This window comes from Pipra filicauda, unplaced genomic scaffold, assembly GCF_003945595.2.
Source record: "Pipra filicauda isolate LSUMZ 115617 unplaced genomic scaffold, ASM394559v2 scaffold23_size5868930_pilon, whole genome shotgun sequence".
Taxonomy (NCBI): Eukaryota; Metazoa; Chordata; class Aves; order Passeriformes; family Pipridae; genus Pipra; species Pipra filicauda.
In genome coordinates, this window is record NW_024104354.1 from 5,355,422 (window position 1) to 5,381,762 (window position 26,341).

The following is a 26,341-nucleotide window of genomic DNA, read 5'->3' on the forward strand; positions in this document are numbered from 1 at the left end:
ACCGAGCAAAATAGCCTTGTCGCCGTTCTTTCTTCTCTTCCTTGGTCTCCATAATTCAGACTCAAATGGGCAAGGTGAGCAGCCAAGCACGATGCTCCTTTTCCCCTCAGTACCTCATATCCAGGCAGAGTCTCCTGTATATAACATTTAAAAACCGGAAGTTCATAAATCAACATGTCAACAACACCTACAAAACCCAACAGGTCATGGAAATAAAACTGACCCAGTGACAAAGCAAAGTAAAACTTTAACCAGTGTTTGCCATGCAATATCCGTTTAGTATACAATGAGACAAAAACAAACAAATGGACTCAGGCCAGTTTCCCCATCAGCAAAAAAGAGATACTGTAAAGCAGGTAACCCAAAGAGCTGCACCAAGTTCTAAAACTCTGGAAAGATTAAACTACTTTGCAAGTTTCTACCAAAACATCTTCCAAGTCTCACGTGTTTCACAGACAGAAGATCAAGAGAAGCTTTGGAAATATACAGTACACACAGTAAAACCAGTAAGACACGCACTTTATAAAAAATCTGTAAAACAGTGAGAAATCAAGAAGTTTTAAAACAGTGTAAAGGAAGAAAGAGTGATCTACATTCTTTACACAGGTTTGACTGTTGTCACCAATACAAAAGTTCAAACAAGTACAAGGGAGAAACAAGATGGACCTCCAGCTCTACAGATGAAGTGCAGTCACCTTGAGGTAGGTAGGACTAGGGAAGATTATCTAGGTTATCTCAGAAGTTAAATAAAAAAAAAAAAAGAGACTAGTAACACTGGCTTTTGACATGAACATCACCACCTCTTGGCAGAATGCCATACTAAGACACTTGGAAACCAGGAGCTGGGAATTTTCAAACTGCTTTATAATTACTGCAATTAACAATTTGCCACATCTACTGCTGTCCAAGATCCTGCCAAAATTTTTTATCCTCTTTCCCTCTTAAATACATGTTAACCCACCTCAATGGCTTGTGCACATGCACAAAATAAGTTAACTTTAGAGCTCGTTATCGGTATTTCAGATTAAGCTCAAACCAGAAGTTACTACTAAACATTTTAGTTTAACAGGCTGCATAACAAAGAAATGGAAGCCACGTAAATCATAGCAAAAGAAGAAAAATTCCTCTGGGACCTAATCAGAGGACCTATTTTTCCCTGCATTAAAAGATCATAAGCTACAAACTACCAGTTGTCAACAAAATAGATAATGTAGCAAAGACAGACTAATCTACTTGAAAAACCCAAGAACGTACCATGCTAGATTCTATCAGAAGTACTTGCCACAATTTTCCATCCTTATTTATGCTTCAAAATGCAGTTTTTCTTACTCATTAGGTTTGAATACATCCAGCACATCAAAAGGACTCTAGTCTCTCTGATCTTTACACATCAGGTAGAGTCTTACAGTAATGGGCACTCTTTAAAGGCAAATGTCTAAGACAACTTTGGCTTTATAAAGAGAATACTATTTTATCTCTACGAGATGTAATCTTCAGTTGGACACAGAAACCTACACGACAGTAGCATAACAGCAGCATCAAAACAAATTGGCCTGCTTAGATGTTCAGTCTGTACGAAGACATCACATACTTCCTGAGAATTTTAATGCATCTTTATCTTCCCTGTTGGGGCAGGTCCTTAGATCTTCAGAGGATCAAAACTGGTGGCTTTCTTATCACTGCAGTTAGAAGTACAATAAGTCTTTCAAAGCATACAACTACAACCTATGTGCTAAATTACAAAGAGTTCAAAGAAAAAGGAACTACTCTTTCCCCTTGGCCTTCACTACACTGTGTTGAGGCATGAGGGCACTCAGGCCACAGCTGAGTCTCATGTTGACAACAAGAACTATCAAATAACCACAAAGCATTGAGATAGTATTAAACCCATGACCACAAGGACAGTGGAACCCATGGAAATGAGAAGAGGGAAGTGGGGAGAGCCCTTCACCTCACTGCAACGTGGTCAGCTGGGATGAACAAAGGGAAGAGAGATCTCTCCTCAGTGCCTCATCCAGTGCAAGAGTCAGTGGCACGCTCTTTCCATTCATACTCTTTCCTCCCATGATCTACCAATCCCACCCAGGGGAATAACAGCCCTGCCCCAATGAGGCTACTGCCCAGGGAGCCAGGAGATGCCCCTGCCTGCCCACATCCCTGTCTGACCCAGTGCCAGAGAAGCCCCTGGCTCCTTCAGCAAAAAGAGGCATGAAGAAAGAGAGAGGAGGTAGGGCTTAAGCCTGGACCTAACCGCAGATGATGCAGGAGGTACCAGCACCAAAACAGCGAGGCATGTGTAAGGTTTGCTGTTTGCTTTCATCAACACTAAACAAAACTTGCAATGACAAGGCAAGTACGGAGCCTGTTCCTCTCACATCAGCTAAATGCAGCTCCAAGTCCTTTCATACAGTGAGGGGGAATAAATCAAGAACTTTTAAAAAAAATTAATAATTATATTCATAACAAATTCAGAAAATCAGAATGCTATCCACAGACCAGAAGCAGCAAAGGCATTCAGGAGAATTTTGTTTTTTCTTTCACTAATAAAAATATACAGGAACATAATATCCAATTATAGAAAATTTTTACAATACAATAATTTAACATCAGATCCCACTCTGTTGACTTAAAACTTATTTAGCTCATCTTCCTAGAAGAAACAAAGGTGTTGTTCTAGGAAGGCATATTTAAGTCTGAAAATTATACTTTGAAAATGCAGTACTAGGAAAAGCAAACTGATTAGGAATGCTGACTTCGTAAGTTCTGAGTTTACTTTTTTTGTTGGGAATTTTCATGTACTAGTTGCCTTTAAGAGAGAAAAAAATAAAGCCTGAAAGCTAGGAGGTGCAACCTGCAGTAATTGCTACAGAAAACTAGTATTTAGTATTTCTGAAAGGTCCTTTTCATTTTTTAGTTCTTTAAGCAATAACAGTACAAAAGCCACAATTCCTTTTAGATTGTCACTGACATGTTAAGATTATACCAAAAAATGCAAACCTACTCCATACTTCCCCCCACCTGCCCTTTGATATCTCCCAAGAAAAAAAGACCAAGTAATCTTTATTAATATTAACTGCTTAAAATGTTATTAATGCTATATGATTAAAATGAATCTTGGTTTCCTGGCAGCTCCTTTCTGGTAGAGATGAAGACTGAATCAGACAGACTATTAAAAATGTACATATTTGGGAGATATTTATATGCCCAGAGACAGACAACTCACGTATCATGAGTTCAGTGCAAACTCAAATGATGACAAAGCTGATTTTATAGAAATTTCAGGCTGAGTTTAACTCTTTCTACTCTGAAATTGAAACAGTGAAAAGCTTATATTACATGTCTACAGCAATGCTAATTCTTTTAATTAGGTATTTTCAAGAGGAAAGATATTCCTAATGACCAAACAATGCATTTAAGTAAGGATCCAGTTAAAAATTTGCCACTCTCCAAATTTAACCAATGTCAGCACCTGATAACTATATGAAGAAAAGTACAAAATGCATAAAAATATACTGTCCTTTACAACGTTGGTCCTATTGTTCTGGATATTTTCATTTATATTTGCTCATTTTTGGATACTTGCTTCGTCTATTTAGTTTTGCCGCCAGGGAGTTCTGGGGATGCTACTGAGACTTTCTAATGAGAGTGGGAATGCTCCAGCAAGGCCATAAAAGAGGAACAGAAATTTTAAAGAAGTTAAAATCCAGGGAACAGACTGAGCTCCTGACCATGGATACCCACACCACTTCAACTGCTACCACCCTCCCAAGATCTCCAGAAATGCTGCTTCCAGGTCCTGCTGCCCATCCTGCCACCTGGCTCTGCAGGACAGCAGCCTCCTGCACTGATACAGTCAAAGCAGCAGTAGCAGATGCTTTAAGTGTGAGGATAAACAAAGGGAATGGAAACTGTATTTTTGAGGGGAACATTAAAAATAACTAAGTATGTGACTAGAGCACTCTTTAAAGGCTGATAAATTTATCGATTTTTCAAAATTATTTTTTCTCCCTTTTCCCTCCCTTCTCAGGCATGAAGAATAATGTACCTGCTACTTGGAGTTTAAGTAGTTTACATTTTCATGAGACAACAAAAAGCCCTGCTTGCTGCACTCATGGGTAAGCACCCAGAAATCCTGTTTGCTGGCTCTAAAGCATCAACAATTAATCCCCCAACTGTGGGCATTACTTTGCAAAACCATGCACATGAACAAGAGTACATCCAACAGCACTAGCAATGCAGAAGCTAATGGAGTATCTGATTATTTTTAGAATACTCAGTGGACTTGATGGCTTGTCTCTGACCATCTGTGCCCACTGCAAGTCCTGGAAGGACATACAGAGAAGAAGAAGCATTCAAGATCATGAAGTTCTCTAGATATATTTTTTATGATCCTGTAGAGTCAATATCTCTCAACCTTTCATAAGGTAGGAAAATTATGTAATTCCCTACTACGCAAATAGGGAAGTGAACTACCAGAAGTACCTCCACGTGCTCAAATGAAAGCAGAAGAGCAATGTGTGCAAGTATCCTCCCACTAGCTTTAATCCAGCCAGTCTCAATAACTAGCAGCAATAAGAACACGGGAGGAGACTATTTTGACATGGAGATAGTTATTATTTTCTAAGAACTTAAACTGACTAACTTTTAAGACCAAAGCACAGTCTCCATTTTATTTGGCTCTGTGGGCATATTCATAGAAATTACAGCTCAGATCTACAAAAGAAAATAAAAAGCCAACTCTCTGAGGATCCAGGTTCTGATGCTCTCTGGTACAGTATCCCATACAATAGTAATTTTTAAATTTTTGCTTCTCTATTATACCTCTGCCCCTGAGACTACAGACAAACATCACCCACATCTGCTCATACCACTGCACACTTCCTTACTATCACCTGCTGTAATACCAACATTCAAAAGTGGTCATATTCAGACATGAAGCATTACTAATTATTTGCCTTAGATCTGCAACTCTGTCTTCTTATCAATAACAAGTCTTCTGGGTACATGTGCCAATTCTGACCCTAAAAGATGTACCATGACAGATGACAAGGATTACCAAAAACAGAAGAGATACATATGTAGTACTCCGAAAGCAATATTAAAAATGTCTATCAAATTGGAAAAATACAAAATTGTAGAACATAACACAGGTATAGAGAAAGAATTTTCAGTGCATTAGATCTGAAACTGAACCCTTGGGGGTTGCTAGCTGTGCCTCTGATAAGCCCAAAGGAGTTGCCAGAGCACTGTGCAGATGCAAATAGATAAAACCACACACTAAGAAGGTTGTAGCATAGGGTCACACAAACCACCTTTAAATATAAGGCAACAGAAATATGAAAGAGGAGACACTGCTACTCGGTCATATAAATACATATGATTAAGCTTCACAAGCCAAACCACCAATATTGATTCTTGCATTCATTTCAACAGACCTCCCATGTTTAAAGCCAGGAAGGCGAACGCACATTCACACTTCATGAGAAATGCTAAACTTTGCAGCATTTCATTAACGCCTCACTGACTGGACTAACCAGGCTGAGCTTTACTGCTTTTATATTCTGCTAGTGTATTTTATTTGGCGCAATAGTAAAGATAAAAGTTTTGGAATAAATACTACAGCATCCCAAGATGAAACGTTAACACGAATGCACAGCCAGCAACGAGGAGAGTAAGCTACAACTCCTTTAGTCTTTTTCTTCAGGCAGAATGACCCAGAAAAAAAGTGGGATCGTAAGCTTTCAGGAAAGCACCTAGCACAAGCAAATAAAACATAGCACAGACTTAATACATTAAGTTGGATTGGTAAAATAATTGTTTATTCTAAAGCTATCTTAAGACAAATATGGAATTATTTTAATAGAATTATATAGACACATTATAATCACTATGTGAACAGTAATGTTATTTCTAAAACGTTAATAAGCTCTATAAAGAAGTTCCAATTTGTTACACATAACTGAAGGGTGTTAAACTAACCTAGGAGAGCCTCTCCACCTGAAGTTGAGGCTGATGACTCAACCCTTGCTTAGGTGAATGACCCTTATTCATGCCTTTAACATTTACTCCTGTCACATTATTTCTTGTAACAAGGGTACATTCTTAAAATCCAAAAATAATTAAAATGTAACAATTAAGGGACTGAAAATAAGTCTGTATGCAGAAGCAATTTCTAGACTTCTTGCTCATATTAAACACAGAACAGCATCACAATTCCTGTGTTACCAAATGAAGAGAAAAAAAGAGATTCGATATGGCTATTTGCATGCTGTGGACCCTCAAGGACAGATAAGATCTGGAGATAAGACAGGCAAAGAAAACAAATACTCTTGCTCTTGAGGAATACAGTACAATGTTTAGGAGGTTATTATCCCCCCTACAGTGATATAGTAACCTAACAGTCCAAGCATTTTCATTCCCTATTAATGAAGTAAGAACAGGCTAAGCTTAGATCACCTTCAACTCCCCAACTGGATCTGCAACAGTCTATCCACATGAACAAAGTTCAAATAACAAAACTTGATTCAGCTCCAAAGAACTCTCCACACAAATTACGCCTGTCTAGCTTGGGAAGAGACTTTTACCCACTAACTCAACCTGTCACGTTTCACACAGAATAAAGAGAAGCAAAAGACCTACCAGAAATTCCACATCACCAGTGAAGTTGTCAAGAGACAAAAACATCCAGATTTACTCTTCCCTCATAGGCAGCTGAACATCACCAGATGTATTTTCCATAAGGAACACAATGTATTTTACTGTTTAACTCAGCTGCAGTTGCTAGACAGAAACTGGTTACAAAACAGAACATAAACTATTAACAGGCAGTGCTATGCCATCCAAAATGTAAAAGTGCAGTGCCATTGGAAATCAGGCCACTTGGGAAGATTTTGATTTTTAGGTCAAGAAGAACACTGCTGCAGATGTTTTAAAACAATTAATACTTTCATTTTCTTGTTCATCCTGTTTCAACCCACCCCAATTCAATCAAGCATCAAGTCCAAGCCCTCTGAATCCTACAGCTTCTTATGCTCACACTCTAGAGGTATACACAGTATTACCCTCTACAACTACCTGAAAAGAGATTGGGGTCAGCCTCTTCTCCCAGGGAACTAGTGATATGACAAAGGGAAAAGGCCTTAAATTGCACCAGTGAAGGTGCAGGTTGTATATTAGGAAATATGTCTTCACTAGAATAGTGGTTAAGCATTGGAACACAGCCCCCAGGAAAGTGGTGGAATCACCATCCCTGGAAGTGTTGAAAAAATGAGCAGAAATGGCATTTTGCAATATGGATTCGGTAGAAGGTTGGATTTGATGATCTTGGAGGTCTTTTGCAACCCTAATGACTCTCTGATTCTGTGAACTAGAGAAGGAGGCAGTTTACCATATCCAGAGAGGTAAGATGGATCACTGTTCCCTTACCTCTCCCTAGAGCATGCAGACATATACACAAAGGACTTTTTATGTAGGCACTTCCCAGCATTCAACTAAAATACCAAATATTTACCATTTTCTACAATCCAAAAAAAATTATAAACACTCGACATATCAACTAGCATTTAGGCAATCTGCTTAGCACTACCTTGCTGATTTGTCACTTGACACCATCATGTTCCTTGCTCATAACAACTTCTAATTTCATGATCTGTTTAGTATTTCAAAGAAAGCCTGCATATCTGTTTTGACAAGGTCAAAACATATGCATAAAGATAACCACATCACTCCCAGACCCAAGGAATTACAGGGTTCTCTACCAGGTTTATAAGTGACACGATCAAGACCTCATTAGATTCCCCTCTCTGAACCAAGCAAAGGGACAGGAGCAGCAAACAGAAAGTCACTCCATCCTCACCGCTCCTACACAGTGGTATGTTACAAGAGCAAGTCAGGTAGCAAACAAATTCGGCCAACTGCTTGGTGCTCCCTCCGTGCCAGGTGAGCAACCAGAAGAACTGCCCTACACCCCATAGTTAGAATGCTGCTAAAGGCCACTGAAACCACAGTGTCACATATTGCAGCCTGGCTATACACCAGAGTTGTTTCTATGAATTAGCTTACACAGGCCTCGAGTGGGATTTGCACGGGTAAAACAGCAGCATCACGGCAGAAAACATACAGCAAATGTCCTTTGGTGATAAAGGGGACCCTGATCAGCCAAAGGAACTGGGTTTCCATTCATCTGTCTCAGGCTGTTAAAATACGTCCCTGCAACAAGTAGCTGTCAGTTTAAAGTATTACTGCCCTTCACCTTCCTCCCTTTCACCTACTTCAGCTGTTTGTCACCACTTCTCCACCCAAAATTTCCACAGAGATGACTTGCAGAAGACTCAGCGAAAGTGGCTCTGTGTCTGTACTTCCGTTTATATCCTACCATGCCAGCTCACGCCCCCTTTCCAGCAGGCTTTGCTGCACATGGATGAACTGTAGGCACACTCTCACTTGTGCCACAGAAAGCAGAACTGCAGGAGAAAGCTTGGGCAGTGACTTTGCTCAGGAGGCATTAGCAACCACATACTCAGAAAGATGAGTGCTGTGGAGACCTACAGCCAGCATTCATGAGATGAGAAACAGGCTACGAAAGACAAATAAATGCATGATCTCAGCTTCACAGCAATCTTGCTCTCTCTCTTCTCAGCTCTTTTCTCACAAGCACAAGAAAGGTATTGATACCAAAAGTAAATAAAGCTCAAAGCCAAAAAAGTTTGTGATTGAAGAGTCACTTAAGTCACAAAGATGCTGCTTGATGCTTGGCACAAATACCTGTACCGTCAATCCCAGGTACCATCAATCACCTTCTACTTACAATTAGCTTAGGTCCCAAAATGCTTAAAGTCAGGTTTATATTTGCAAATATACCCATTGTACTCAATGAGACTTGTTTAACATGTTCTCAGTGCTTTACAGAGTAAGAGCAGGCAACAAAAAAGATTTAAAATATGAACAAACCCATCAGCACTAGAACTGGTCACTGTTTTTTAGGTCAAGCACATTTCCAGCCATATTCTAATCATGCTGTGAAAATTATGGGAAATGTTTCTTTAAAAAGTACCCATCATTCTCAGGTTCTTAGAAAAAGAACCTCACATCAACAGGCCAATGACACTACACTGCGAAGGATTAATATTTAAATACTGTTATTTCAGAAAAGCAACTAAAGACACGAGAGCTACCTGAAGGTAAAATTATAATTTTTAAGTTTCAGCTCAACCAGTCGTTTTTACAATTGACCCTGACTCATGCAAATTCCACGCCATGCCTTTTCTCTGTCATCTATCTCCCAGCTGAGAAGCAAAGGAGCTGAACAGTGGGGGCACAAAGGAGTCTCACAGTAATGCAATGCAAATGTTTTCCTATCTGAAACACTGTTAACAGAACCAAAATGCCAGGTTTCCATAGCAACCTGAACTGTGTCACATTGCATACTCTGTACATCAAGTAACATATTGAACAGTTTAATTGTAACACAAAATCCTGTACATTTGTAATGTACAAAATCAGCACTGGAAACCTTCACTGTTTCCTTTTCAATTGCTTAACCTGCAACATTTATTGCATTTATTGTCTCTTGAGTGTGACCCTGTACTACACCAGCACACGCAGCTTCACAGGTGCTCTGACGTTGGCACCATTAGGTGCATTAAAATTACAGTGATCAACCGTAAATGAAACTCTCTCCCTGCGGCATAATCTGAAGCCTGTAAAAGCAGCAATGTTTCTAATTATTTCCTTCCTCCTTGCACATTCCTTTACGCATTGGGTAAGAGAAAGTGATTTACTTTCTTGCTTTTCTGAAACATGGGTTAAAATCTTTTTTAATCTTACCCTTTTTCCTTCCTCCCTCTCCAGATTCCTGTAAACAACTACACATAGTTTTTGGCCTTGTAACAAGAGCCACCTTGCAGTATATACAATGCAAAAACTCCCCTCTCAAATAGAATTCCCCTCGCTATACACCAGAGCACACACACGTTGACCTACTAATCAGAGAGTCTCTCTTCGAAGACCTGCTTTTCTGTTTCCAGAAACAGAAAAGTTCTTCTTGCTTTTCTGTGTTCTAAGCATTCATGCACAGTTGTCTGTTCAAAGTTATTACAGTAAATAAAGTTAGTAGCCTATTTCTATGTATGCAGAAAAGACAGTACAACAGAAGGATTCATACAAAACAGTTATATGATATCCTTTCTTCAGCATATCTAATCTGGCTGTTATTTGCTCAACTCTTGGATGTGTTCAGTCAGGGACATGGTTCAGGGCTTCATTAAACAACAAAGAAGTTGAAGATACACTTAAATTAAGATTGAGTACTGTTGCATAAAAAACAGAAGTGTAGAAATTTTCTGGTAACACAGTAGCAGTATACATTTTACTTTCAGGTTATTCATGTGTTTTAAATATTTTATTGAACAGAGGTGCTCTTGTTGAACAAAACAGTGATTTTGAAACTAAAATTTGAACATCTTACAGTGACAGTATCATCAAAGTAACTCAGGATGCTGACGCTACGTATTTCTTCTTTCTGGGAAAAAAAATACAAAACAAACATCACAAACTCAGAAAATCTGACAAATAGCTTCAATTTCTCCAGTGCTGCATTTTCATGGAAGCCATCCATTTCGGCCACGTGACCAGGTGGCACAATAGAGGCTCTCTGAGCTCTCTATTCATGTACAAAGTGCATCCAGAGGGACTACTCGCTCACACAAGTTATGCTTGTGATACCTAAGCACACATGTGCAGAACTGGGGCACAAAGATGAAAGCTGCTAAATTTCCATTCACCACAAATTATGCCTGACATAGATGGTAACAGTGAGTGTTTCAAATTGCCCAGCAAGACTTTGTATTCTCTTGATTCTACATCACTGCCCTATCTCAAGATGAAGCCAACCAAAACAGTTAATGTATTAACAAGTTTTGGGTTTGTTTGGGGGTTTTTTACATGTTAAAGCACCTATTTTTGAGGGGCTGTAGTCCTTCCATTTTTGGTGTTAAAATTTGGCTCTGGAAATTTTTCAGAAGAATAGGAAAAGCAGCTTGCACCTACCCTACCAGGGTGTATTAGTGAATTGTAATTAAAAAGAACTGACACATTACCTGTGGAAAGTGTATTACCCCAGAGCTGGATTCCTAGAATCAAGGATCATTTAAGTTGAAAAAGACCTTTAAGTTGAAAGATCTTTAAGGTCATCAAGTTTAACCCTAAACCTACCTGTTTAACCTACCTACCTATTCTTGTCAATAATTATTACAGGACCTAGGATTAAAATGCACTCATCAATCTCAAACCCATGGCTGGACTAACCTAATGAACAAGTAACACCTGGAGTAGCTTCCACAGGTCAAAATTGCTTTTCTGAGCTATCTGCTTGCTGGACTCGGGGAAGTAAAACAAAATGAAAAATAAGAAGAAAAAAAAGAGGTGAAAAGAAGCAGGCAGAAGGATACGTTTCAAGGCCAGATAATGTAAATTCCAATTTATGACACAGTACGCTGTCACGCTAGAGCCTTTCAGTGAGAAAATAATCCACAGCTCTTTCATCACAGAACTCACAACAAATAGCATATGATATGAAGAAGAAATAAAAACTTAAACAACAGTTGCAAAACACAGTACAAGGTAACACTTTTTATTTTAAATGCAATATAATGCTGACTGCAAAGGAGTTAACAGTTGAACACTGTACTGAATGTGAAGTCCTGATTCCAGCTGACATCCATGGAAGTCTGATTCTTTACAGAGTTTTTGGATATTATAAGAAAACCAAACCAGAACAACAACAAGAACTAACAGAAATAACAACCCACAGCCAGAGGACAGGCTTTTGAAGGACTGTAACCATTTACTAAGGGATGATGAGAATTTTGCCCAAGAAATAAATTTGGTAACTTGAAGCCCTTACGTTCCAAACCCTACACTGGTCCACATGACAGTTACCAAGTACAAAGAAATACATGTCTCCTCAGAAGGACCTTAAAATCAGGTTTGCTGCTACAGGGGGCTCCCTTCAGCTCCACCACCTTTCCTTTTGCAAACCTTCTTGGCTTTCCACTGGCATTTGCACACACTACCCACCATACTCTTCAATCGTGACTCATTCCTAAAGCAGCAGGGTCCCATTCTGCAAGGAGCAGGATCACTCTGCTCTGCCAGGTCTGGGTCTACATTTCCTTCCCAGGAGGAAAACGAGGAAGGGAACGCATCTTCTGCGCTCTTCTCATAAACTTAATCTGAAGCGCATCAAGAGTTGAGCAGAAGGGCAAGGAACAATGCTCCTGGATGCAGTGTTTTTCCTGCAGCTCACCATCCATGGAGCCCAGGAGAACCCTCCAATACATAAGGTCTCATTGATTCCTGGGGTTCATGTTACTTGCTCTTTCCAAACTCCCTGTAGGAGATTTATGATTTCTTGTACTTGCTGTACCATTTTGGTTTCAAGATCAGTTTCTAGTCCCCTTTCCCTACACCTGCCTGTTACCTGCCAGGCTCAGCCTGGGACTGGGAACCACCAGAGCAGGGCTCAGAAAAGGACATAACTAGTTGACAAAACACTGAAACTTACTTCTCACACAACAGGGTCAGGTGCACAGTGTCAACAGAGCAGGAGAAAAGAAAACTAATCTTCATCTCCTTAATCTCTTTTCATGACAACCGATGTGTTAGTTGTACTAACAGAAATGATGCATTACAAACAGAATCCAATTTTCAAAGCAAATAACCCACTTAAAAATTTGTCCACTGAGTGATCAGTTAGCAGCAGAGCTCTATTTTAAGGAATCTAGAACTCCTGATAGAAGTGAACAAATAAGTCCCAATGAGCAACCACATCAGCATTAGCCCAACAAAGGAGATTTATTTTCCATCCTGTATTACCATAGCAGGACACAAATGTAGATGTCACAAGAAGTTCTTGCCTAGCCTTTGTACAATGATGTGATGCTACCCTCTCTTCACTCCTAACCACAAGGCATACCTAACCAAAGAAACAATTACCTGCAAATCAAATTAAATTTCTTCAGCTGATACCTAACCACAAAGACTGAAGAACAACTCACAGCACCAGCACAGAGCCACCCTTGTCATTCCTTTGTGGTTCTGAATTCATCTCCTAACTGCCCTGATGACTACTCAGGCTGCTTGCAACTTGACCCCTATATCTGGGTGGCAAAGGGACTTTCATGCTCGCCAGCTGTTGAAAAGCTGTTAATCATCTGGACCAGATCTGCACAAGTGACTGGCTCACAGCAGGCAAAGTCAATCTTTCACCACATACCTGGGCACATTTCAGCACACTGTTCCCTAACAAAGTAAAAGTTTTACCTCCTTGGTTCTCCACCCATTGTCACCATGATGTCATGACTCACATCACACATCTAGTGGACAACACCAGCACTTCAGTTTTTGAAGCTGGGACAGATGGCATGGCCTGGATTTTATGTCACAGGTTATCACACCTCCTACCTTTAGCAGTCTTCAGCAGCTTCAGTGAAAAAGGTTTGATCCAGGATGGAAAAAAAAGGGAGTACAACAAGTCAAACATTGCTCATATCAGTGAAGAATTTATTTTTAATATATATTCTAAATATCACACAAGCAATCTTCATATGTAAAATTATTATACACTTCGATGCTTCTGTGAAGAAAGTATAATGGAAAAACTCAAGCCACTCTCTGGCCTACAAAGTTTTGCCACGCTTGCTACAGCTACCAAATCCATACAGATTAAACCCAGCTTTATCAGAAGTGCCCAGGTCTTTGGCATCAGTACAGCTACTTAAAAAGCATTATGGAAATGCTGCTTCTTAAGCTGAGTAAAATAAAGCCCTTGCCACCAGACTAAAGCAGTACTTGACCATGAAATAGTTAACTACAGCAACAGCCTAATGCTACCTACTGCACTTGTGCACAGTGACTACTGACACAGCATCCAAGCACTGCCAAGCCACTGACAACACCGAGTTGTTCCTTGTAGTATCTCCTCCAAAGTAACAACCTAAGCAGACTCAAGTATTTCTGCAATCACAGCACCACCTGATCTGGCAGGAAGCCATCCACACCTCTTCCCTTCGGAATGAAGGTGGCAGTGATACTTCATAAATATTCATACTTCTTTCTATCCTCTGCATTACCTTAGAGTATTTCAAAGGAAAACAAACCAGAAAATAAGACAGATGGCATGTGGGACAGAAAGCAGAAAAAAACCAGACAGGAGTAGCAGCAGATAGAGAGAGTACTGTTAAAAAAATGTTAAATTCACTTGAAAGAATGAGGCAGAGAATAAATTACCTTTTCTTAAGATGAGTTCAAGGAAGCAACAGCTCTCACTGTGAACTTCTGTAAAACAAAGCTGTGATTTCCTCTAACTGATACACTGGGACAGCTCTTTGCCTGGGGAGTCTTAGACTTTGGGGAAATGGCTCTCCTATCTACAGAAACACTATGGGAAGATATTAAAATCAGTCAGTAACGGTTGAGACTACAGTAAGCAATTTTCCTTTTTAGAAATTATATAAAAATCTTTTCAATTCTCTAAGTGAACAAAAAATGAAACATAAACAATACTAATTTGACACTATAACCAAAAGATAAACACATATCTTGCCTGTATAAACAGGTATAACTTCCCTGCTCAGCTTGCATGCTTTCTGTTCCTGTAAATCAGTTTGATGTTACCACTACTTAAACATGATGGGTAGTCACAGAGCCTGCATTTCAAGGAGGAGGTTGGAAAAAAACCCTGTAAAACGTACAGAGTAGCCATAAGAAAGGCAACAAAAGAAAAAAGTGGCACCTCAGTGGGATCTACACATAGCATATTGAAGAGGAGGCCTAATGCTTAATTACACCTTGGGAGTACTTCAGAGCATAGAAAAACTGAGAAGAGCAGGGAACAGCTTCACCTACTGACAGGGCACTGGACCACACAACACAAGGAATTTGAGGCATGCAACTCAAAGCACAGCTCACCTCTTAAGATAAATAACAATCAGAAGGGCTTAGTGAGATCATGATGAGTACTGTATACATTGAAAGCTCCAAGTCTAAGCCAGAAAGAAGTCTTCCTAAGGGATAAACTGTGGTTCCAGGACAAGTCATTAAGTCTCAAGTAAGTACATGCAAGTCACCAGAATGCTATATGATACTGAGCAGAAATACTGGTACTGTTTCTCCAAGCTTGGTTAGAGACTGGGAGCAGCTGAGGTGCAAAAGTGAAGCACTGCACCTGGAGTAACTCACCCTTCTGAGCACTTAACTACCACCTTCTGCAGTGCAATGCAACCCACTGGAAATCCCAACAGACCCCAGGACGCCTGCCTGCACCCTGCCCTTGCAGGCAAGCAGAGCAAAGACTGCAGATACACAACCACAGCCCCATGAAGCACTGCAGTGCGCTGCCCACCCCAACACTGAGCAAACTGTTCCTAACACACACCTTCCAGCAGCAGCAGAACTACTCATACCCAGCTGATGTTTTGACCAGGAACAAAGACATACAGATTTCTGCTTATAATCAGAAGGGTTTGCAAAGAAAAGGGAGAGGGGGAGAAAAAGAATACTCCTATGTGTATGTTTAATATATCAACCTGAAACATTATGTTTTTGGGGAAAAATATAAACCCTCTAGCCTGCTGTGAATTTTGTCACTGCCTCGTTTCATAAATCTGGCTAAGGAAAAATGACAAGGGAATAAGAACTTAAAAAGAAAAAAAAAGGGAGGAGAGGGAATAAAAACAAAGACTTGTTTCTCCTACCCTGCTTTACTTCCCAGTCAAAGGAGGTCACCTAAGTGAGTGCTTTTAATGCTGACTTCATTGAAACATAAAATTATATTTCCTCTTTTTGGGAAAGCAATCTTAACCCCCAGGACAAACTCACAACAGCAGCAGCAGCGTGACTTCTGCATTTCCTTCCATGAGGGTACAGATCCCCAGGCCCAGCTCCCTCAAGTGAGAAGGCACCAACTGTGTGGCAGGTGGCCATCCCCACTGTCAATAACTCCACCAGCAGGTGGGTACCTCACTAAAACAAGAGCTGCACCCATAAAGCCTTAGAATCTTTTGGCTTATTGATCACGATGAGGAAGCAATTTGTCAGTTTGCTGCTTCTTGGCTGATGACACTGGATTCACTCCCGAAGTGCCAAGGACTACTGCAGCTGCACTGGGCAGCACCCGCTGAGACAGAGGACACAAGCCTTGTTCCAGAAAGGTAGTTTTACCATTTTTCTCAACACTGGTTATGTTCCAGCTTTCCTTCCATGCCTACTAAATAGCAAAGAGAGTCCCTTTGTCCCTTATTTCCATAATTACTGTTTGCGAGTATTTCCAGCTGCCTGGAGGGCAATTTCTTGTGTCAGATCATGCTGCAGAGGCTCAGACTAATTTCCCACCCAAATGTGTGACTGCACAGAGTCACTCTGGCTGCAGTACCTATCCATAGGATTCTCATGATTTGTTAATTATCTTTTTGAAAAAATGTTATTCTCCAACCCAAATCACTCTCAAGTGAATTCACTTCTGTTTGAATAGAGGGGCTTATTCCCTAACACTGTAGGAGATTTTCAAGCTGTCCCCTGAAGTCAGGGCCAAATATTTACTATAGCCAACCTCCAGCCAACTTTAGTCTTTCAAAATCCTGGATATGCAAAGCAACAAAGCCTATACAACAAGACAAGAACTGTTCCAATCAATTCTAACTCACTTCAACTCCAAAGGGAATCACTTATCATTTTGGCAGTAGATGTAACAAATCCAAATGGAAGTGTGGCCACTGGTGCAATGAGAACAGGACACTGGGCAAAGCCCAGGAGCGAAACCCAGAAACTGCCTCATAACTAACTTGGACAAATCAGGCGTTCTAGAAGTGTTTCTTCTTCATAATAATATGCAACAAGAAAAAAAGGAACTTAATTTAAATGAATCAGAGAATTTCTCTCCAAGCCCAAGATTTTGATCCGTTATTTAAAAACAAAAACAAAAAAGAGGGAAAGGCATCAGACAGCATTTTGGCTAAAAGCATCTGCTTCAAGACAACTCTTCACAGGATCAACCTAACTTGACTATTCAGGTCTTTAAAATATTTTGGGTTTATTTATGGACATTTTCCAGGTAAAAGAATAAAAGAGAAAGCAGTCTAAAATGCACTAGGACTTATATGTTTTTAACCATGACTTACAGTTAAAGATATATATTCCCGATAAAGTAATTTTAATTCAGAAAGTATACATTTACGCATAATTTCTTGGCATTTTCTATTGCCTTCTCCATTAATTTTCTGAAAGTCTGTGTGTGTATATATAACTGTCCAATAGAACAATATCAGCAAATTATTATTTCCACAGTATGTAAACATTCACTGATAAAATATACTGGCAAAGTTCATCAACATACATTTTTAAGTATCACACAAACACAGGCCCTTAGACTGTTTCACAGGATTTGAGGCAAAGCATAATGGATTAACGGGCACCTACACATCTTAAAAGTCCACCATTGTGCGTTAATACAAGAAACCTATGACTACTTAATGAGAGAACAATAATTGTAGCATGTAAAGTAAACACATGCTAAAAGCCCGTTATTGAGTGGAAGTGTTCATCATCTAATTTCATCACCTAGGGGACAGTTACTGACTGCATCCTTTAGCACTGTAATATTGCAAACACACCACTCAAGACACAAGTATGCCCCTCCACCCCAAAACCAACTTTGAAGTACTGTATGATGAGGTACAAGGAGGAAAGTCCATTGCACAGATTAAAGAGACAAAAATCAATCACCGACAAACCTCTAGCACCCGGCAGTACTTCTTAATAACGACAACCTAAGACTATAAATTAAGAGAGAGAGAGAGAGAGAGAGAAAGAGAGAGAATGAGAGAGCGCCTGGAACATTCCAGTAATTCATCCAAGACCTGGTGAGGGAGGACATCAACGAGGTTCGAAGCCGTGAAAGCCGTCAAAGCGCCCCTCAGCAGTACCGACTGGTCAGCGGCGGCCGCAGAGCCCAGCGCGGGTCCCCAGACAGCTTCGGCCGCCGCCCCGGCCCCGCACGGCCCCGCCGCGCCCGCAGGGCCGCCCCTCACCTCCCACGCAGCGGTGCCGGGCTGGCCCCGCGCACCGGCGAGCGGGCAAACAAACAGCTCCTCCGCCACCACAGCGCCCTGTCCACGCCCCGGCCGGGAAACAAGGCCGTGACCGAGCAGCCCCGCCCGCCCCGCGGCCCCTCGGCAGGGCACGGGCAGTCACACCGACCTGCGGGCGGGCGGCATGGCGGGCCCGCGGCCCAGCGGCGGCGGGAGCGCTCCGCGAGGGCTCCGCCGCCCCCCGCTCTGCCACAGCGGCGTCGGCCCCGCCGCGTCCCCGCGGCTCCGCCCCGCTCCGACGGTCCCGCCTCCCTTCGGCCCCGCCCGGCCCCAGCGGACCGCGCTGGCCCCGCCGTCGGCGGGCGGGAGCCGCGTTCATTGCCCCGGGAGCGGGGTCGTACCGGCGCACGCTCCTCCTGGGCTTCACGGCCTTCAAACCCTATCCTGGGGAAAGGGGTCGGTCTGCGGGGCCAGAATAAGTCCTACGAGTTAGGCGTATTTCTTCATACCGCCTGAGCGCCAATGTGTGCCTCTAAAAGAGGAGTTTTCTCAAGGGCAGTACTAAAAAGAAAACAACCAGTTTTGGAAATTAAGGTTAACCAAAGCCTTTAGATCCGTGGGAAACTGAAACGCCTGCAAACTTCACCTGCTGTTTCTGCACTGCCAGCAAGCGGGTTCTTCACCCGACCCCCAAAAAACACCACCTGCTATAGCTACCAGAAACTACATTCCCTTACCCGAGGTAACTCCAGGTAACCCTTCTAGATATTTGCGGCTAGTCTAAACAAGATCTAGCTGCTTATTCCTTCCTTCGGTCAGTAACCAGCTCTAAAAGGCTGAAAGCTTAGGGGAAGGCCAAAAAGGCATTGTAACATTAAATCCTAAATTCCACAAGACAAAAGCCAGAAGATAGGCAGATACCTGCATAAATGAAAAAATGACACATATACGTGGAGATGCTAAGAGAGTATGTCAAAATAACAAGTGGTGCGCAGGTGTCTCAAGTGTAATTTTACTAGTTATAACGTTACAAACCCAACAAATTCTAATTTTAAGTAAGAGAGATATTTGTCAGAGGCCTATTTTTTAATTTAACAGCTGCTTAAAGATCCATTTTGAAAACATATGTATCATTTTCAGGACAAAATGCAACTCCAATACAGACACGCAGCCATCTCCCACCACTGCCATTACCCTATTCATAGCATATGCTTGCTACCACTCAGTTTCAATACTGGGACAACAACTGCCTCAACTCCTCCACTAAATTTGCTGCTAAAATTGAAGTTTCCACCTGATTTTTTTTTTTAAACTGAAACAGCGCATTTTACAAGACAAAGATCTGCTTTAAAACATAGTCTCCTGCTTAGAGGATACATTTTGATCACATACTGCAGCTATTACATCTTATATCTATATTATTACCAGGCAAAAGATGGACAAACCCAAAGTTACATTGGTTAAAATCTCAAATACTTCACTAGCACACAGGTTCTCTACCACCACACAGAAGAAAGGGGCCCTGCTCTCAGTTACTCTTCCAGCAGTGCTTAGATAACAAAATCAGGGGAAAAAAGAGGAAGAAAACTGCAGTACTATTTACCCAACTTCTTTTGCCAAATTGCAGAAACTATGAAGCCCTATCCATCAAAGTGGTGGAAACCCTTCTTATCTCTTAGCTGCACTTGCACAACAATGACAGTGACTAACACCTTATTTTAGCTCCAGGAAAAGCTGTCCCTGTCCTAATGTACCAGTTTGCTGCCAATCGTCATTCCAAGCACAGTCACCTCTATTGTATTGTGTAGGTAGCTCTATGAAGACAATGAGTAGATTCCATACAGTAGACAAAGAAACTACACATTTCTATAGCACTTCTTTTGCCCCAAGCATTTCAAATACATATTCTAAACTGCTGGCATGGTATGGGGAACAAATGACTTGAACTCCTGTCAGAGCAGCAGGCTAAGTAGGTTAGGACTAGAACAGAAGCATTGTACAAGTTCCAGTTATGGCACTGTGGATTACTGTGGTTGTAGCTCAACCCACAGACTTCATGTCATCACAAGAACCTGGGTAAGTGGGATGTAATGCACTGTTTTGTTTTACTGAGTCTGGAAGTAATAAGTAATGCCTGCCTATTTGTTGCAGCAATGAACATGAGATAAGTAGACAGGTCGATCAGACACAAACACACACATCACCTTTGAAATAAAATTTAGTTTTGTTCTCTCTACAGTTTAGAGATCTGAATGGTTTGCTCTTTCCCATGGCAATATGTTCTGTGCCAATTCATTTGAATACAAATGCTCTAACATAGTTTAATTCATTGTCTTTGTAGTATCAACTGCTGGTTTGAGAATAGATAGTTTGGGGCTTTTATTGTTACAAGTCAACCCAAAGTTGGGGAAGTTCGTGGACTGAAAATGGGGCATGGATTCTTGCTACAAGGCCTTTGCTTCTTTCTTTGGAAAAAATTACCCATTTTGCTTTTCTTCACATGATTGTAACGGTGTGATTAAAACATATTATTTTCCACTGCAATTGGTAATCCTTAGTATGATCTCACTAGTGTCAGATCTTATCCTGATGACAGATGGGAAACTGGGAAACATGGGTCCTATTTTAAGCTTCAGATGGTGGCATTTGATTTGCTCAAGAGTCAACCCCAGGCATTCCCAAGATATGCATCAGGGCCCGAGAAATCCCAAGGCTATATTTAAAATTATGAAAGTTTTAAAGCAACGTGTGTTTCTTTTCTCTGTCTTCTTTTTTTCTTTCTAGTTAGAGGAGAATATCTTTAGAGGTTAGAATATCTTTACCTGAGAAAATCTTAAGTTCACGTTGCTCATTCATTTCAGGATTGCACAAATTTGTTTTATCACTGATTGCACTATTTCGATGGACATAAAATGCAATTTCACTATTTTAATCACTTCCAAATTGTGAATTTTTACCCTAGAAATAGATTTCTCACAAAACTCACATGTATAACCACACATGGAAGACAGAACAGATTTGGGATACTTAAGTACTACATTTGAAGGGGTTTTGATCTCCCACAATACACACTTCAGAGTACATTAACAGAATTGCATGCATTACAGTGAAAAAACTGTTAGAGGTACAGTATGTTTATGGCCTGCATTCAGATCAGCTTACATTAATAGCAGAAAAAAATATTGTATTACTCGTGTGTGTTTCATGTAGTTTCTGGATTTTTTTTTACATCTGCAACTGTTAGCTTACAGCTTGCTTATTTAAGAAAGACAACCTGCCATAAAGAATTACACTGATAACCTTGAGTACTACAACAGTCCATTTTTTAAAAGATATGAAAATAAAGGTGACACCGATCTTTTTTTTCCATTAGCAGTCCCATTTTTCCCAATTACTCCTACAATTATTCACCATGAAGTAGTCACAAAATAGGTTTCATACAGACAGACTTTTATGCATACATAATTGAGGCCCAGCTTGATCCTACCATGCACTGAGGGCTATTTTTAGCCTGGTTTCTTCAGTTTATGTAATGATGAATTTTCAGAGTGTCCCCAACTCACCCTTTAACTTTGAATTGATCATCTAAGTAGAACTCAATTTGACAGAGGTATTGAAAATTTCCACAAGTTTTACAAAAATGAGAAAGAGGCCATAGCTTGAAAATTTTATAAGAACTTCTCCACTAATAACTGATTCTATGCACCCATTTTTACTGTGTAGTAGAGCAAACCAAAAGTTGCTTCCAAAATGCTCAGAAGAAAGACTGTAAAGGAAACGAAATTTGCTGATACAAAAGATGGCAAAAAAGTCCTATTTGTTTCAACTAAGGTATTTTTTTGAGCTCAGTGGGCGCTGGATGAAGCATCCCACCACCATACCTTATCCCAAACCCCCGAATCAGGTGCATTTTAACATAGGCTAAGAGAAAAAAAAAAAGCTGACACACGTTTTTCTAAATCAAATACAGTGCCAGGGTTAAAATGGCAGCTGAAGGAAAAGAATAAAAGAACTTGTAAAAGTATTTATAAAATATTGCTGGTTGCTCCTTTTCTTGTTCTTCAGGATCATTAAAGTATTTCCCGTAAACAGGGAATGCCGCTCCTGGACGGCACCGAGATGTGACGCTGCACGTCCTCGTGTGCCGCTCCCTGGCGCTGTGTGCGCCACACTGCAGGCAGAGGGAGTCTGGAATAGGGGCTTGGAGCTGGGAGATCAGCAGTTCTGATACTTGGACAATGCCTTTTGAGGTTTTCCTTACGTTATTTCCATCAAAACACTATTACAGTTAAAACAGATATAATAAATATAAACTACAATAGTATTTTTCCGCCAGAAAACTGTTATAATCTAACAGTTAGGTAACCATTCTGACCATACGTGGAAAGTAAACATAAAATAGCAAAAGACCATGCATCATCTTCTCCATCCCTCTCCTCTCCACTTCCTTGAAACTGGGATGATGTACATTTTAAGTCAGGCTAACTTAAAGAAGAAAGGCTGATGTCAGGACTTTCCAAATGAAACACACACTTGAGGTAAGAGAAGAGTGATAAATGCACAAATTACACAGTCGCAAATACAATTTACAGATTTTGTGCGGATCGAGGATTTTCGCTACTGCTGAAGCATGTACCACGGGTCCTAAAGACACTTTGTATTTACAGTTATAGAGTAGAAACATACTCAAATGATGTACTTTTCATAAATTAGCCATTGCTTTGATGTTATTCTTACTCATCTTTACGTAGTAAGCCTACTGTCACACATCAATTAACATGGCAAATTAAAGTAATAATAATATGTAATGTATTCATATGGAACAGACAAGTTAATTGCATGCTGCTGTACAGCTTGCATTTAAAGTAATCGCTCTGATTTTCCAGGTTCCAAAATTCAGCTTTACATTCCAAACTGAAGCTGTGGTACAGTAACTCTTAAGACTGAATGGTACTCACTTGGTTTTACCAATACACCACTGTTCTGTTAAGTGAAAAGAAACATCAGTCTCTGACATTCCTTCCCTGGCGCTTTCGGGAAGATCATTCTTCAGCCAGCATCTCAGGGATGCAGGCACCGGCTGCTTCTGTGCTGGCAGGAGGCTGAATCGCTGACAGTTTCACTGATGCATTTCCCTGTTGGATACAGGAAGCAAGAGAAGAAGCATAATCTTTTGTCAGTGCACATGACTTGTACAGCAGAGAAAGCCATTTCTAAAAATAACTAGACAGCATATGACTCTCAATGCTACTTTCCTGATGGTCTAGTGGTCAGCCAGGTTCACATCCAGGAAAAGATTTCTTATTTCAATACATTTTTCTAGTACATACCTTAGTTTTCACTGCTTCTATGGATGTAATCAACAACCCCTTCACTGCTCAAGAGAAATTTAGTAAGATGTATTACTCTCTTGGAGAATAATTTGCTAATTGTCAAGCATAACAGAACAAGACTGATTTGTTTCTACCTTTAAGAGTTTTCTAGGGCCTGTAAAAACCACATTTTCCCACCCTGCCATCAGCCATAAGATCACAGCTTTCATAGGCTCTGCTACTTTTCTGAAATTGTCAGGGGGGAATATTTTGTCTCCAACAGTCAGGCAGCTTAAGAATCAGGGGGCTCGTCCCTACCTTCCTCTGCAGTGTCACACAACAGAGGCCTTCTAAGAACTCAGTGGCAATGACCCTTCTGTAACACACACTTTCAACACTGCAAATGGAACTGCTGTGGACCTACTACTGTGTTCTAACCTAATTGTCTCGTGCTGCTAACATCTCAGCCACAGAAGCACAGAACTCAGTACCGCTCCAAAACACACATTATAAGCACCCAGGGTGGAGAAGCCTATGCTTTTAACCATGACACTGTGGACCTAGCGAAGCATACAAACTCCTTAAGGCTAGCTCAGTTTCTGCAGCATGGAACCATCTCATTATTTGGTTCACATTCCTTGCAGGTTCCATGTTGCAGGAAACTAGGTCCCACCTTGCCTTTTTCTTCGACAATGGGCACAGATTACCTGCTGGGACCAGCTGACCTCTTTCCCCTAACCACACACTCCTCTTTGCAGTGGCCTCAGGCCACAGTGATACCTCAACCCCCAGCAATCCACAGCTTTGTCTCCTCAAGGCCTGAAATGCATTGGTCTTACCAACGAAGGTGCTATCAATCTACACATGTGAAATGGTATTCTTGCATATATAAGACATAAGATTGTATTTAAGACAGGCTGATTATAACCTTGTATTTTATGATATCTACCTCATTGCACAATAAAATTGCTCAATTCAGACAAAAGAAATCTCCATCACAATCAAGACCCATGTTTTGTTCCAGCCTGCTACGGTGAAGGGTTTGGGATGAAATCACCTGTTGGCCGATGACAAGGAACTCCAGTGAGACACAAACCAAACACCATCAACCTCCTGAATACATCCCTGAGGAAAGGGATCCCTTTAAGTTTGTTTTCTGACTCTAAAGCTTTTAAAGATCAGCTAATGTATATTTGCACAGTCCAGAAGAAGCTTATCTATCTTAACACAGAAAAGGTTTCTTATATAATGCATTTTAGAAGCAGAGTGCTTTAGATTTAGAGAAATTTACTTGTGTAGAGCCAACCCGCCCGTATTATTGGACACTGCTTAAATAGGGAATATTATTTTTCCTCGTACTGCTCGCAGATCTACTGCTTTCATAAAACCGACATGCCAGAGGAAGAAGCGCTCATGCAATGTCATCTGCATCGCTGGCAGTTTTCATTCCTCTCACACAAATCTTACCAAAAAAAGCAAGGTCACGGATTATTATCTATGGCGTGAGGAGGCGGCGGGAGTGCAAGGCAAGCAAACCCCCAACCTCGAGTCCCTCTGTGGAGCCACTGGCTCCCACCTGAGGCACGCCCTTGGACCGGCTCTCCCCTGCCGGCCTAACACCGGTGCTTTTATTTCCACAGCCTGCCCGGAGAGCGACCAAGCCGGAGCTGAGGGAACCGCCACGTTCATTCCCTCCCGGCAGCCGCCTCCGGGGTTGTGCAGGGCAGAGCGCTCGGCTGACGAGGCCCCGCCTGCAGCCGTGACAGCGGCACCCCGTAAAGAAACGATCTTGTCAGCAACAGCGTGTACAAGCAACACGAAAGGAGGGAAAACAACTGCGCGGAGCCCCGCACCCGCCGAAGGCGGCCGGAGGGGGCCCCGCGGAAGAAGGGAGGGAGACCCGGCCCCGCGCTCCGGCGCCTTTCCCCGAACTCCCCGCCCCTGCCCCGGCCGCGCAGCTCTTGCCTGTGGCCATGAGCGAGTCACCCCCGCTCCCGCTGCGGCACCCCCGGGCTGACGGCTCCGTCTCGCCCGGCCCCCCACAGCCATCCCGCCTCCCGCCCGCGGTGGGGGACCCTCACCCGCCTCGCCTGGGCCGCCCACTCTCCTTCCCACCCCGCCGTCGCTATCCCCTTCTGTGGGGTGGAATGGAACGTCCCTCCGTACACGCAGCTGCCTCCACGACTTGGTACTGCCTGGAAGGTGGGAGCACAGGGGAAAAACAGCGGCACAATGCGGCGTAGGGGTGTCGTTATGGCCGTTGGAGTTCTTCAGAAGAAAGTCGTAGGAAGGAATGACGACGCTACTGTCAAGTTCCCTGGTGGTCTAGTGGTTAGGATTCGGCGCTCTCACCGCCGCGGCCCGGGTTCGATTCCCGGTCAGGGAAAATTGTTTTTGCCCTCCAACTTTCCTGCGTTTTTGGATTCTTTCTGACCCTCTCCTGCTTTTACAATTCTGGGAGCATCGGCCGGCTGCTGTGCGAGCGCGAGGCGTGGGCATTACTGCCCAGCTGCGAGTATTAAGACACATTTGGCAGCGTGGAGGAATCGTGCACAAAGGCAATGAGCAAAGTCACAGCGCTGTGGGCAGGGGAAGTGTGGCCAGGTGTAGTGTTTGGACATCTTGACTTCACAGAACTACCTGTGGACACCCCATGCTCGTGCATAGGGAGTCTAGAAGTCAGCAGAGGCTGCTTAGAGGGGTAAAAGTAGGGCTGTTGGCCAGCACTTACAAATACCATAATTTCCTTTTTTTTTGGCTGCTCTTAACAGTTTAGGGTGTTTCCACATCTTTCTCCCCAGAGGTGAATGGTTACTTAGTGCTATCACAAATCTTTGAACCATCTCTGTTATGGGGAAAGGCTGAGGAAACTGGGCCTGTTCAGCCTCAAGAAGAGACAAATGAGAGGAAACCTCATCAAAGTCTACAAGGATCTGAAGGGAGGAT

General features: G+C 41.8%; 1 protein-coding gene and 1 non-coding gene across 7 annotated transcripts in view; one reads left to right on the plus strand and one right to left on the minus strand.

Annotated features, from left to right (window-relative positions):
* The window catches only part of NCOA7 (nuclear receptor coactivator 7), a 90,867-nt gene extending 65,256 nt beyond the window's left edge, over positions 1-25,611 (minus strand). For 2 of the 6 annotated variants that reach the window (XM_027751772.2, XM_027751736.2), the window contains exons 1-3: positions 25,477-25,611; positions 23,042-23,218; positions 3-134 (exon numbers count right to left, since the gene is read on the minus strand). In XM_027751772.2, the coding sequence (XP_027607573.1) occupies positions 3-52 (50 nt within the window). In that variant the 5' untranslated portion in view covers positions 53-134; positions 23,042-23,218; positions 25,477-25,611. The other 4 variants (XM_027751759.2, XM_027751766.2, XM_039381788.1 and 1 more) reach the window with 4 other exon arrangements.
* A 98-nt stretch (positions 25,612-25,709) lies between these two features.
* TRNAE-CUC lies at positions 25,710-25,781 on the plus strand. Its single transcript has one exon. It is a non-coding gene; the product is annotated as a tRNA-Glu (tRNA).
* The last annotated feature ends 560 nt before the right edge of the window (positions 25,782-26,341 follow it).